Source organism: Canis lupus, chromosome 26, assembly GCF_048164855.1.
Source record: "Canis lupus baileyi chromosome 26, mCanLup2.hap1, whole genome shotgun sequence".
NCBI classification, from domain to species: domain Eukaryota; kingdom Metazoa; phylum Chordata; class Mammalia; order Carnivora; family Canidae; genus Canis; species Canis lupus.
The window spans coordinates 37,869,384-37,884,947 of NC_132863.1; the positions used below are offsets into that span (position 1 = coordinate 37,869,384).

Consider the following 15,564-nt stretch of genomic DNA (forward strand, 5'->3'; position numbering starts at 1 on the left):
GGTGTGCTGGCAAAAGAACCCAACAACGGCCAGAGGCTCAACGGTTGCCCCAGGGTGCCCGTGGCAGCCCCACACAGACGCTCAGGACCTTGGAGAGCACTGGCTGCCCGCGGCAGCCACTATTACACAGGAGGTTACAGCAGCTCAGAATTACTTGGACAGACAGAGGTAATCAGTTCTGAAAGCTCACCACTCCCTAGTGTGACTCCCATCTCAAACCTCTCTGTGCTTCTGGGGTTCTTCATACCAGTGGCATCTGTGTGCTGCCATATAGCCCCCTGCCCAGCCTGGGACCCTAGGGGCCACTCGGACAGCCTGCGAACAGCCGTGCACAGAGTGACCACCCCATGGAAACCTGCCAACGCTACGCAGCACGCCTTCGGCGCTTTCTTGTCTCCTCTAGACTTACATGATGGAGGAAAATCAATGATGCAAATTAAGCTTAAAAGTGTGTCGAGTCTGCAGCCAGGGTGCTGTGACTGCACAAAAGACAGGAACATCCATCCAATCTCTGAAAACTATCTGATTCAACAAGGTCACTCATTGTTCACAACTGAGGGAAGTTCCAACATGTCTTGTTTTACTTTCATCTTGTAAACAAAAATACCAACCGATTCTCATGCTAGAACTACGTTCCTTTGTCAACGGCATGAGCAGTCTCTCTGCTTGAACTGGACAGTAAGCAAGCATTTAGATGCACTCTGATTTTACAACACTGTCGATGACAGCTATGCTGAAGTGACAGATGGAGAAAATCAACAGTAAAGAGTATTATATACTTCATATATTATTTGTAAACTGTGCTATCCATCCTGTCAGTGACATTCACACAAGTGTACACATCTATACACACAGCATCCCCCCTTTCCACCAGGCCATCCTCCCTTAAGAGAGTTCATTCTTACACATACTCCAACACATACCACCGTTATAAATCCCTTTCAGGCTGGTCTGGATCAAAGACCAGAACCAAAAAGTCCATGTCACAGAACTGAGAGTCAAGGACACCTTCCCTGGCCTGTGGAAAGGGCTCTGGGGTTGAATTCTGCCCTTGCCATCTACCAGCTTTGATCTTGGCCAAATTATTGATCCTCTCAGCACGCTACCATCTTCCTTTAGCCTGAAAGGACCAGGACTTCTCCTGCCTTCTGCCTGGATAGTTATAACACACTTGGCTAAGTGACGGTGCTTCAGAAGTCATGAACTGCTATGCAAAAGTATTGTTTTGGCTTTTTTTCAAGTATTGGGTTTTTCACCAGAAAATACTATTAAATTCAAATCACAACGTAGACTGCCGATACGACCAACCGTTCCACAAGTACAAGGAAAACACTGCACTAATCCGAAGTGTAATCCCAATCTAAGAAGAGCCAGCCCTAAACTCCAGATTCTACAGATGGATTAGGAGGAACAGGAACAGATCGTTTCACAGAATTCACAAGATTTACCTTTTGAAAAAAAAACAATACAAACTTCCAGGAGATGTAATGAAGAGAAACACTCTTCCTCTGTGCAACCCCACACCCTAGCAATCATGACCTGGAGCACCCCACCCCCAAGGGCATATTTTAAGGCATCAAATCACTGCAAGCGATATGGTTAACACTGCTAATGTCTGATGGCAGGGAGGGGGCCCACTGGGCTGGTGCACGGTTCCTGACCTTCACAGGAAGGCACCGAGCCCCTGGACCCCATCCAGCTGAGATGGGGCATGGTCAGAGAAGGGCTGCCCACAACCCATGCTGACCTACCTGCATCACAAACTCTCTGCGGCGTGGGAGGCCTCGCTCTGTGAGGAGCATGTACTCTGGCTCCTTCTCCTTTTTCGCCTGTTGGATCTGGGCCAGTCTGCTAATCGGGTTCATTCCCTGGCCACAGTCTGTGCTGCTCTGTAGCTGAGGAACAATTAATGTAGAAACTATGTGCCACGTTAGCCACAGAAAGGACCTTGCCAATTCAGAGATCAGGACAGAACATAACATTACTTTTATGTTAATCTAAGTGCCCAGAATTAATCAGCTCTTTTTAAAACCGTCTTAAAATTAAAAGATGCTTAATGATTTTCTAGGATTGTTCTGAGGTGATTTTTTTTTTAAAGATTTTATTTATTCATGAGAAACGGAGGGGGGGGTGCGGGGGGCAGAGACACAGGCAGAGGGAGAAGCAGGCTCCATGCAGGGAGCCCAAGGTGGGACTCGATCCCGGGTCTCCAGGATCACACCCTGGGCTGAAGGTGGCGCTAAACCAGTGAGCCACATAGGCTGCCCCTGAGGTGACTTTTTTTAAAGGTCCTCCTGGAAAACCAACATCAATATCCCATGGCAGGTGGGCAAGCATCCCTGAAACATCTTTTTAACAAGAAATTTCTATTTGACAATGAAGAGAGAAAAAATACAAAAATACACTATTCCTAAAATTCCCCCAAAAGTCTGTGTTAGAAGATGGGTCCCCAGCTTTCTTAACAAGGGCTCAAAATCCAGAAACAAAACAAACACAACCTTAAGCTGACACCATGTGGAAAGAACCTAAGAATCCCACAGTTCAGGCAGCCCTTGGTGGCTCAGTGGTTTAGCGCCGCCTTCAGCCCAGGGCTTGATCCTGGAGACCCAGGATCGAGTCCCATGTCGGGCTCCCTGCGTGGAGCCTGCTTCTCCTACTGCCTGTGTCTCTGCCTCCCTCCCTCCCTCCCTCTCTCTCTCTGTGTCTCTCACGAATAAATAAAATCTTAAAAAAAAAAAAAAAAAGAATCCCACAGTTCCTCCCCAGTGCCAAGGAATGCTCGTGTGGGGTGATTTCTAGAAGCTGCAGCAGTAGATACAGTGTGCTCACTCCTGTGCACTGGGTCTAACAGAGTGTGAAACTCCAGCTGGCCCTTGAACAAGGGTTTGAACTGTGCAGGTCTACTTAGAAGTGGATTTTTTCTGGTAATACAGTACAGTATAGTAAATGTATTTTCTGTTCCTTATGACTTCCTTAATAATGTTCGCTTTTGGGATGCCTGGGTGGCTCAGTGGTTGAGCGTCTGCCTTTGGCCCAGGGCATGATCCTGGAGTCCTGGGACTGAGTCCCACATCGGGCTCCCTGCATGGAGCCTGTTCTCCCTCTGCCTATGTCTCCGCCTCTCTGTGTGTGTGCCTCATGAATAAATAAAATCTTTAAAAAAAAAAAAAAGAATAATGTTCGCTTTTCTCCAGATTACTGTGCAAACATAGCATTTAACACACACATATAATACAATATTTAATATATAAAACGTATTAATTGACCATTGTGTTATTGGTTAAACTTCCGGCCAACAGTAGGCCATCAGTGGTTAAGTTTCTGGGGAGTCAAAAGTTAAACCCAAGTTTTCCATTGTGGGGTGGGGGTGGTGGTCAGCAATCCTAACCCCTATGCTGTTCAACGGCCAATCTTGATATTGACAATCATAGAATGGACCCTAGTATTCCTAAACATGCCCAAATGGACTCCTGTCCCTTCCTTGGGCAGGGGAGTAGGGGGCTAGTATAATTTTTGACAGGTACATGACAGGCTTAAAAAATCCCACAGAATAAGAAGGTGTTTGGTGAAATGTCTCACTCCTACACCTGCCCCAGATGTCTTTCCTCCCATAAATCTGCTTTGCACTTGTACCAGTGCAGCCGTCAACGAGACGGAAGAAGGACAATGCAGCCATTCTTTCTGCAGGTGCACACAGCTCCCATGATCATCCCCTCATCCACGGCCAAGGGCATACAGCTGCAGGTGCCTCTGCTGATCCCGCAGTGTCCCATCTTTGCCTGACCAGACGCTCCCAGGAGAACTACACCAGGCAGCCTCTGTACCAGGCCTGGCAGATGGCATGTCAGCACCCATCCCCTGTCACTAGGGTCAGCAACCTAGTGAATCTCCTAAACCACCCTCCAGCCATTAACAGGCCATGGAAATACCCTCTCCGATCAAGAGGCTCTTACCCTGACTATGGATTTTGTTTTCTTTTTGATTCTGGGCTTCACACGCTCGACTGTAGGCAGGGGTGGTAGCTTCTTCAGCTCCTCAAGGACGGCGATAGCAGCATTTTTCTTTGAAATCTTCTTGCTCTTCCCTTCACCTTCCCCCACAAACTCCCCAACCGACACCTTGGTCACAAAGCTCTTCATGTGGGGGGGGCCACTCTCCCGGGCAACCTGTTTTAGAGGGAAAGACTGAGTGGAAGCGTGACAGACACTTACTGCAAGTGGCAGGGCACACTGCTTAGCGTACTACCTCCCAGGAAACACAGAGAAAGGGGAGCTATGGACAGGACCTCATCAATGAACAGCAGCAAAAGGAAACAGTGACAGTCCTGAATGCTTTTCTTCCCTTTTTCCTTATTTTTCAGACTTATTAATGTCTTTCTTTCAGAAAGAAAGCTGTCCCAGCAAAGCCCAGAAATAACTGCAACACAAGGGGTTCAAGTTTAATATTTGCTCTGAGCCTCCAGCCAAGCCCGAGCTTATTAAACACTGGTTGCTGTGCAGCTTTAAAAAAGAACAAGAAGGGATCCCTGGGTGGCACAGCGGTTTAGCGCCTGCCTTTGGCCCAGGGCGCGATCCTGGAGACCCGGGATCGAATCCCACGTCAGGCTCCTGGTGCATGGAGCCTGCTTCTCCCTCTGCCTATGTCTCTGCCTCTCTCTCTCTCTCTCTGTGTGACTATCATAAATAAATGAAAAAAAAAAAAAAAAAAGAACAAGAAATTTCTAAGCACTGACAGTGATTTCCAGTACACATTAAGTAAAAAAAAAAAAATAAGCAAACTGCAAAAGAGTTTATATAGTACCCTAACTTTCGTGTTAAGATTTATATGTACATACACATATACACATGTACATAAAAAGAGAGATGTGTTTATATGCTTATTTTCACAAAAAGAAACACAGTATGCATAAAGGAGAAACCGAAAAAAGGAATTCCCTAGACAAGTGGGAGAGATTGGGGCAGAGAAGGGACAAGAGGACACCTATGAATATATCTTTTTCTGTATAGTTTTGACTTTTGGAAGTATTTAGTGTTTTACATGTTAAAAATAGAAAAAAATAGAAAATAAGTCAACAAAGATGGGAGAAAAACACTAAAATTGAATATGAACAGAAACCTAAGTATAAGTTCTTACTGCGTCACATGGAAAGTAAAAATTGAACCCAACTTAGGTTAGCTAAGACACTCTTGAAAAGAACAACTAAATTAGAAGACTCACTCTACCAGATTTCAAGGCTTCCTATAAAGTTATAGCAACTACACCCTCAAGGTATTGTTTAAAGGCAAACAAAGAGATCAATAAATCAGGACAGAACACAGAAATAGACCTGCACTCATACAGTCTTGTGATTTCTGGTAAACACACCAAAAGTGCATCAAAAGATTTTTTTTTTTTTTTATCAGAAGTCTTTTAAATTAAAAAAAAAAAAAAAGCAACTAGATATCCACATGGGAAAAAAGCTGAACCACAGTCTCAAACTCCACCATAAGCAACAGCGAACGGGAGCCAGAACAGACCTAAACGTAAAAGCTAAACTGTAACGCTATCCAAAGAAAACATAAGGAAAATAGGCCCTGAGCATGTGGGTGGCAAAGGGCTCCTGAAAACACAAGGTACCAGCCATAAAGAAAACAAAATCGGAGCTCCTCGAAATTAAAAACTGTTCTCATCAAAAGACAACATGAAGAAAATACAGGGAGCCCACAGAATGAGAGAATGTTCACAATATATGTATCTGAGGATTTATATCCAGAATACTGAAAGAAACCCTAAAAGTCAGTAATAAAAAAAACAAACTATCTAATTAAAAAAAGGCTTGAACAGGTACTTTACGAAACAAGATCTCTAAATGGCCAATAAGTATATGACAAAATAATTATCATTTGTCATTAAGGAAATGTAAATTGAAGTCACAATGAAATACTGCAATATACACAACACTCCAAAATGGCTAAAATTAAAATTGACAGAATCAAGCGTTGACAAGGATGTGGAACTGGTCAGAGCACAAACTAGTTCAATCACTTTAAATTTTTTAAGATTTTTATTTATTTATCTGAGAGAGAAAGAGAGAGAGAGAGAGAGAGAGAGAGAAATAGAGCGCATGAGTAGGGTGGAGAAGGAGAAGCAGACTCCCCAGAGCAGAGAGCCTGACACAGGGCTCGAACCCAGAACTCTTGGATCATTACCTGAGCCAAAGGCAGACAATCCACTGAGCCACCCAGGTGCCCCCAGTTTGACAATTTTTACAAACACCTACCCTTAGACTTGGCAATTCTGGGTGCACACATGCACCAGAAGCCTTAGCAGCTTTATTCATAATAGTTCCCAAAGTGAAAACAACTTACATGTCCATCAACAGGACACAGCTTTACATTCATACAGTGAAATATCACACAGCTAGTGACATACGTGGACAAGACACAAAAACACTTGAGGATAAGAGACTTGACACCAAACAATCCATATTATATCATTCTATTTATATGCGGTCTAAGAACAAAGCAAATGAAGCTATAGTGATTTTAGAAAACAGCTTCTTCTGAGCAGATGTTAACAGCCCAGGGCCTGCTGGAGGTTACGGAAACACTCTAGATCTGATTTTGGTGGCGGACCATGGACTTGAATGGGCTGGACACTGAAGACATGCACATTTTACTGCACAGGAACAGACAGCAGGAGCTAAAAGTATGGAATTAGGAATGAAGATAAAGAGCCTTGTGATGCTGGACTAAAATTAGAGGCATAAACTAAGAATTTTGAAAATATAGGTATTTTCTAGAGCCACCTGCCTACACGGCCTAGAAGCAATGACCCTTCCTCCACCAGCAACATGCACGCTTGGTATCCCATCCTGGTCTCCACATGCCATTCTCTGTGAAAGGGAACCAGGGCTCCTTGCAGGACCAGCTGAGGCCATTTCTGTTAGAACTTCCATTTCTACTGGTGCCAAAACTTGAGAAGGCAAAGTTCAAAGTAAGGCTAAAACATTTCATTGTACCAGAAAGTAACAAGTTCACTCAAAATCTGAAGAGGGTAGGTAAGAAGTAAGTATGCAGGGACAATGGGGTAGACAAACAGAAGAGGAAAAAACCTCATAGCATATATAAAAACCATAACTCAAAATGAGTCATAAAGCTTCTAGAAGAAAGCACAGGAGAAAAAAAAAAAAAAAGAAAGCACAGGAGAATGACTTTATGTGACACAAAGGTGTCTTAGGTTACACACAACATCCAGAAAACATAAAAGAAAAATTAGGCAAATTCCACTCCACTAAAATCTCTCTTCTCTTTGGAAGATACTATTTAAAAAATGAAAAGACAGACTACATATTGGGAGAAAATACTTAGAAAATACATATCTGATAAAAGAATGTATTCAGAATATATAAATAACCCTCAAAACTCAATAATAAAACTCAATAACAAAAATGAAGGAAGATGTGAACAGATGCTCCCCCAAAGAAGATGCACAGATGGTAAAGCAGCGCATGAAAGATGCTCAGGGACGCCTGGGTGGCTCAGTTGGTTAAGCATCCAACTGGTGATTTCAGCTCAGGTCCTCAGGGTCCTGGGATCGAGCCCTACATCAAGCTCCCTGCTTAGCAGGGAACATGCTTCTCCCTCTGCTGCTCCCCCTGCTTGTGCTCTCTCTCTCTTCCTCTCTCTCTCAAATAAAGAAATAAAAATCTAAAAAAGGGGATCCCTGGGTGGCGCAGCGGTTTGGCGCCTGCCTTTGGCCCAGGGCACGATCCTGGAGACCCGGGATCGAGTCCCACGGCGGGCTCCCGGTGCATGGAGCCTGCTTCTCCCTCTGCCTGTGTCTCTGCCTCTCTATCATAAATAAATAAAAATTAAAAAAAAAAAATCTAAAAAAAAAAAAAAGATGCTATCACTAGTTCTCATGGAGATACAAATAAAAATCACAACCAGTTACTACTGCACGCCTACTAGAATGACTAAAATTTTGAAAACTGACAATACCAAGTGTTGGAGGGGATGCAGAAAACTCAAACTCTCCCACACTGCTGTGGGAAGGTACAATGATACACCCACTCTGGAAACATTTTAACAACACTTCATAAAGTTAAAGATAGATTTATCATGCAACCCAGCAAATTCACTCCCAAATTTTTACTCAAGAGAAATGAAAACACATCTGTGCAGATGTATGTGCATGTTTATGATAGCTTTATTCATCATTACCAACAACTGGAAGCAACCCAAATGTTCTGCCCTGCCACAGGTAAGAGGTAAGTGCTACTGTGTCCAATACACTGGCAACTCCTCAAGCAATAACAAGACAGGAACTACTAATCTGTGCAACATGGACAACTCGACACCTGCATTATATTAAAGAAGCCAGACTAAAAGCAAGACTCTGTAATTCCATTTATGTAATGTTCTGAAAAGAGCAAAACATAGGGGAAGAAATCGAATCAGTGGTTGCCTGTGGCCAAGGATGGAAGGAAAGAACAGGCTGCAAAGGGACTCAGGGCAACTATGGGGTGAAAGAGTTTTAGGTCTTGACTACAGTAGTGGTTACACACCTGTATACATTCATCAAAACACATCAAATCACAAACCTGAATAGGGTGGATTTTACTGTAAAAATTATAACTTAAAAAAACTAATCGTCCCCCCGCAAAACATCCTCAGAGAGGACTATCAAAGGATACAAGAGCCAGCTGAATAGCAATTTAAATATCAAAATGAATGACAATAATAATGAACCATGATTCTTTTTCTTTTTTGTTTTTTAAATGTAAGCTCTACACATAATATGGGGCTTGAACTCATGACTTCACGATCAAGAGTCACACTGCTTCACTAAGCAGGCCAGGCACCCTCCTAATTAATGACAATAATGAAATAACACTTTGAGTAAAAAAAGAAGTGTGGACCTATGCTAATAAAAATTAAAAGTAAGGGGGTAGGGTATTTCCTGTGGAATGTCAGCTCAGAAAGGCAGAAAATCCACCTAGTGACTGATGCTGGGAAGAATTATCAATGAGTACTAGAAACACTGAAAAAATCTCCTAAAGCATAACCTTCAAAGATCTCCTTGCAGGATACGGATGAATTGCAAAGAGAAAGTAAGTCTCCTTGAAGTGAAGTTCTGGTGTAAACCATGAAACTAATGTCAGTGATAGAGTAAAATGCCCTTATATGATGCTCAGAAGAACTGACACCACTTCTATGGTGTCCTGAAGGAAAAAAAAAAAAGTATTACCTGAAACTAATTATGAGGAAACAAGCAGATCAAATTGAGGGCCATTCTACAAAGTACCTTTTAAAAATGTCAGAAAAGGGGGCACCTAGGTGGCTCAGTTGGTTAAGCGTCTGCCTTAGGCTCAGGTCACGATCTCTGAGTCCTGGGACTCCGAATCTTGGAGTCTCAGGCTCCCTGCTGAGTGGTGACTCTGCTTCTCCCTCTCCCTCTGTTCCTCCCCCTGCTCATGTTCTCTCTCTCAAATAAATAATTTTTTTTAATGTCAAAAAAGGCTGTGAATTATTGCAGATGGAAGGAGATGCTTCCACCAGATACAGGGTGTGATCCTGTGCTGGACACTAGAACAAGAAAACACGTGCCATAAAGAACAGGGGAGGGACAGATGGCAAAATGTGAATATAGGATGTAAGTTACATAAGAATTAAAGCGATGCTCAATTTCCTGTATTTGATCATTAGATTGTGCTTATTTAAGGTAATGTCTTTGTCCTTAAAAGATACATGCTGAAATACCAGGAATCCTGATACCTGCTACTTGCTTTCAAATGACCCAGCAAGAGTAAAAAGAAAAAAAAATAACATGTGCATTCACAGAAAAAGAAAGCAAATGTAAAATGTTAATCACTAGTCAGGATGATTGGGTGGCTCTGTGGTTGAGCATCTGCTTTTGGCTCAGGTCGTGGTACCAGGGTCCTGGGGTTGAGTCCCACATCAGGCTCCCCGCAGGGAGCCTGCTTCTCCCTTTGCCTATGTCTCTGCCTCTCTCTCTGTGTCTCTCATGAATAAATAAATAAAATCTTATTTTAAAAAATGTTAATCATTAGTAAATCTCAGTGAAGGAGAAATTCACTGTCCCATTCTTCCAACTTTTCTACAGGTCTGAACTTTTTCAAAATAAAACATTCAAAAAATGGCTAGGAAAACCAAATGAGCCCAAAAACAGCAGTGCTGTGCTCCCCAGGCGAGAACTGGTGGACCCTGTGAGAGCAGCCTTCACTGCCCCCCAAAGGAAGAGGTCTGCCTGTAGGAATCCAGCTGACAGGAGCCCCTGCAGATGGACTGCAGAGCTGCCAGGGGCCCCTCACACACCACCTCCCAGCCTGAGAGCCTGGTTTCCAACTGCTCAGCCCCACCCCGGCATCTCAGAGATCACTCCATCATCTCCTCACATCTTGAGCCCTCCGATCTAAATTTGGAGTTCCACCTACAATGGATTTAGTGCAATGAGGTCATAACTGCCTCCTGGTGATTTTATCAATCAGCACCATCATATTTTTTACCTGAAACTATATATTTTATCAAAAGCCAAGCCATATACACTTTTCCCCTGAAGAATCCAGGAAAGATTCCTGCCTTCTCTATTAAACACTTCTAACCCAGCTTCCTATGTGATAAATTTTACTATAAAGAACTTAGTAAAAAAAAATAACTGTTCCATTCATTTAACAAATACTTCCTTAGCATCCAGTGGGTACCAAGTAATCTTCCAGGTGCATGAGATAGAACTGTGGTAAAAAATGAAAGCCCCTGCTAAGATAATAACATAAGTAATATGTATTTTTGACAGATGAGCTATTTCAGGTAAATACTCAAATTAGCATACTCCACACCACCACCACCAGCGTGCAAACTGGAACATCTTAAATGATTACCTTAAAGGGATATTTCCCCACCAGAGGGCGCTCCCAAAACTTCCTTTATGTGACTACTAGACAATCCCTTGCTATGTGTTACCTATTCCTGAACACAAGCTTGAAAAACCACTCTGAAATCTAAACACAGTAGAAGTGGGACAGAAGCAATCTGGTCCTCAAATCCCACAGAGCAAAAACAAAATGGTACTCCTCCACTAGGGTTCCAGAAAGCTCTGTGACTCTCAGGCAGGATAACAATCAGTAGGAATAGGTGGCAAGCTTCACAGGGATCTAGGGCCCTAGCAGTCACCTCTGTAACCCTGAGCTCATCCCTGCCCTCACACCAGGTGTGCAGATGCTCTCTCCCTCTCTCAAGCATGCAAACAAGCAAGCAAAAAAAGTCATCTCTGAAAGACCAAAGAATTGATAAAGAAATCTACATTGCATAGTAAAACACAAACTTGCATAACCGAGCATGGAAACCGAAAGGATCTGCGAAGATTCACCGTGTGTCAGACCATTAAGGGAAACTTATTAACCTCCCTTACTTGCCCCATCTATTTGGACTCACTGCGTCTTTGAAGGAAACATGTACTAAATGTACCTTATTTTCCATTTTGAACTAACAACCCATTAATTACTGTTTCTAAGACCATAAAGGGGTGAATTATAGGACAAATGCTGGGCAAGGGCGCAACTGATGTCCTTTTAACTACGTGATTCTTAGGGACTATTATGGAGATTAACATTTTGGGAGTAACAGAATCTTTTGAGAGTCTTATGAAAACAATGGACTCTCTCCAGAACACACTATCTTCAAAACCATTCTGGTAGGCTCACATATCTACCAAGACCATCCGTGGACTCTCTGGAGGAGCACGGCTGCTCCTAAATTAGCAAGCCCTAAGAAGTCTGAGTCTTCAATCTACAGGTTCATGTGTATGTGATGATTATTCCAGTGTTATTTAGGGAAAAAATCATTCCAACAGTATTTTAAACTGGAGTTCTACATGTAAAACAAGCTTACCTCAAAATTCACAGGCAAGTTCCGTTTAAGTGCAATCTCAAACACTTGACTTATTTCAGATTTATTGAGATTTTCTTCTTCTGATTCTCTTCCATTCACCTAAAGGAAGAATAATTATTTAGTAGTTAACTCATGAAAAACTGTCAATGTCCTAGCTGTGATAAACCTTAAAAGCACTGAACCTTGGCTTTAAGGAGTACACTATCCTAGCAAGGAAGGCCACCTGTGTGCCATGTGTCAGTGAATTTAAAGGTTAAAAAAAAAAAAAAAAAGATATTCACACTTGGGTCAGCTTGTTCCTCATAAATCCACCATAAAATGACCCACACCTAACAGACTCGGGGGTGTGAATCAGCCTCATCGTGGTGCAACTACATGCCAGGGATGTTCGGGAAGAGTGACTGACTTCCAGAGCCTTCCTTGAGGATGGGCAAGCCACATTTTGGAAAAAGTCAGAATACAGACAGCTCTGTGTGGGATGTGGCAAGTTCAAACAGAAATCTCTCCACCTAAGAATGCAGGTTTCTTATTTGGACATAGTCCCTGGAAACCCACTTTTTAAAAAAAGGATGCAATGGAACAAAGTGCAAAATTATGTACAGATCTTGTACTTCCTGTTGCTGGTGGAAATTCAAGTGCAAAATAATCAAATGCAAGCTCAACAAAGGCTGAGACTCTATCTTTATAACAAGTTCATTTTCCTCTAGCCAGGGCTGGGATTGGGGAGGGCAGAGATCTTCTCTGTGCAAGCTGATAACGTGGACTCTCTATCAGGCAGCAGTGACAAAGAGAATCCAGATAAGCTCAGTTAATAGCCACGCCTCCCCTCCACCCAGATTGTGGCAAAAGGGCTGCATTTTTCTTCATATTACTGTGACTTTTATCAAAGAATTTATAAAATCTTAGTTCCAAGACTAGAACTCTCTGACAAGAACCCATGGTTAAAACCACTGCACAGGCAAAATGTAGGACTATCTAGGATTTTGTTGGTTGTGCATTTCTATGTTTATCAGATAAATCTTATACCCACATGGATCAATATTTCACAGTATAATGAAAAGGAACAAAACTCTTAAGTTAAAAAAATTAATACAATCAAGAATATAATCCTACACCAGTAAATCCATCCCAGACATTCTCTAATTCTCTCTCTTGCCATGATGATGATGGCAGCATTCTTTCCGGGCAGGTTTCACTTCACACACTCTGCCTGGTCAGAACTTTTTTTTTTTTTTTTAAAGATTTTATTTATTCCTAGAGACAGAGAGAGAGGGGCAGAGACACAGGCAGAGGGAGAAGCAGGCTCCATACAGGAAGCCTGACATGGGACAAGGGCGCTAAAGGTCTCCAGGATCACACCCCAGGCTGCAGGCAGCGCTAAACCCCTGCGCCACTGGGGTTGCCCCTGGTCAGAACTATTTGCATAGCACTTCTGGTGGCTTTATTAACTTAACATTACTTTTATTCTTGTTTAAATCCTAAACAGAAAGAGGGCCTGACTTTTTATGCGTGAATCTTTAAAGCTAGAAATCTTCAAGCAAAATGCCTTAGAGTTCCATGGAGGTTTGGTGTGAAATTTATATTTTAAACAAGTTTTAAACTAAAAAAAAAAAAAAAAATCCTATATTTTAAAAAGTATGTTTAACAAATGGTGCTTAGAAAAACAAATTTCCACATGCAACCCCCCCCCCCAAAAAAAACTAACTACCTTATACCATATACAAAAATTACCTCAAAATGGATCAAAGACCTAAACATAAGGGCTAAAATCATAAAACTCTTGGAAGAAAATGTCAGGAAAAAGCTTCATGACGCTGGATGTGGCAGCGACTTCTTGGATAGGAGACAGAAGGCAGAGGCAACAAAAGAAAAAGCCAATAAACTGGACTGACTGCATCAAAATTAAATACTCCGTGCATCAAAAGATGCTGTAAGAAAGACGACCCACAGATAGGAGAAAGTACGTGCAGATCATATATCTGATAAAGAATTAATATCCAGAATATATAAACAACTCAACAACCCAATTTAAAAATGGGAAAAGGACCTGCATAGACATTTTCTGAAGAAGGAAGAAAAACGGCCAACAAGTACATGAGCTCATCAGCACCACTCATCATTAGGGAAATGGAAATCAAAACCACAGTGAGACACCCCTTTGCGCCCCTTAAGAAGGGCCACAGGAAACAGCAAGTGTTAGCAAGGACATGGAACACCAGGAAGCCTGGGGCATTCCTGGTGAGATGTAAAAGGCCCAGTCTCTGTGCAAAAAAAACAGGTTGGTGGTTCCTCAAAAGCTAAACAGATTTACAGGATAATCCAGCTATTTTGCAAGTAGATATATACTCGAAAGAACTAAAAGTAGGGACTCTAACAGATACTTGGACACCTATGTTCATAGTAGCATTATTCACAGTAGCCAAAAAGTGAAAACGACCCAAATATCCACCAACAGATGAACTGATACACAAAACGTGAAATGGTCACACAACGGAGCTTTAAGAAGGAAATGCTGACACATGCTATGACATGGATGAACCTTGAAAACATGATATATGAAATAAGCCTGACAACGAAAGATGAATATCCACTTATATTAGGTATCTAAAATGGGCAAATGCATAGAGACAGAAGTAGAACAGATGCTCCTCCTGGGGGATTATTGGGGGGTGGGGAAGGAACTATTTAATGTATACAGAGTTTCAATACAGGATGATAAAAAAAGTTCTGAAAATGGGTAACAGTGATAGTTGCACAACTGAGAAATGTGCACTTAAAAAATGGTTGTAATGGTAACCTTTTTGTTTATCTTTAAAAAGCAACCCAAAAAGTATGTTTTGTACCAAGTATTAACACACTAGAGACTGTCAACATATTAACTTGTGCTAACAGGTTAATTCATTTTTGTGCACAAAAAAGGTTTCCGAGCAGCTGTTTATCTGAAGGGTATCCAGAGGTTTTTTAAGTAGATGAACTGTTAAAACAAAGGCACCACTCTGACGCTAAGTAAATGTTAATGCAACCAGAACAAAATTTAGAAATAACCTGGGTGTTGAGGCTAAAATAAGACTTCAATCACCATGCACATACTCCAATTTTCAAGTCTGTTGTTCATTTTACCAGCCCAATTAGCTTTAGCTTTTATGACCTATTTTAAACATTTAGAAAAGTACAGATAAATAATGTAACAGACAACTGTACTGGATTTAACAATGTCAACATTAACAACTACTGACATTAATTTTTTTTTCTTTTTTAAGGAAAACAATGCAGCTCTTCTCACTCTCCTTCCCATGGCAGCCTTAATCATGATTTTATTTTTTTTTTCTTAATCATGATTTTAAAATGGGAATGTATATTTCCCAGCCATGTTTTGCTAATGAATGAAAACAATATATGGTACAATTTTGTGTTTTGAAAATTAATATAAATCATTTTCACTGACTGACTTCACAAATACTATAAAATTCAAACTTATAAGTTTATACTAATCAAATGCTATTTTCTTATTTTATATATTGAGCTTCCACATAAGTCTGATGGAAAACAACAACCTACTGCAAAAATTTAAACTGTAAGCCACTGTTTCTTAACCATAGCAGCATCAGGATCACTTGGGAGCCTTGCAAGGACAATGGTAAGCTAGATTCCTACTCCAAATGAGTGCATTTAA

At 41.6% G+C, this 15,564-nt stretch overlaps 1 protein-coding gene across 8 annotated transcripts in view; it reads right to left on the minus strand.

The window, feature by feature from the left end:
- Nucleotides 1-15,564, minus strand: part of STAU1 (staufen double-stranded RNA binding protein 1) — a 43,776-nt gene that overhangs the window by 5,660 nt on the left and 22,552 nt on the right. For 4 of the 8 annotated variants that reach the window (XM_072801392.1, XM_072801390.1, XM_072801386.1 and 1 more), the window contains 3 exons: nt 11,892-11,990; nt 3,954-4,166; nt 1,752-1,895 (listed from right to left, as the gene is read on the minus strand). In XM_072801392.1, coding sequence (XP_072657493.1) covers nt 1,752-1,895; nt 3,954-4,166; nt 11,892-11,990 — 456 coding nt within the window. Of the gene's footprint in view, nt 1-1,751; nt 1,896-3,953; nt 4,185-11,891; nt 11,991-15,564 lie in introns of all 8 variants that reach the window. The other 4 variants (XM_072801388.1, XM_072801387.1, XM_072801385.1 and 1 more) reach the window with 1 other exon arrangement.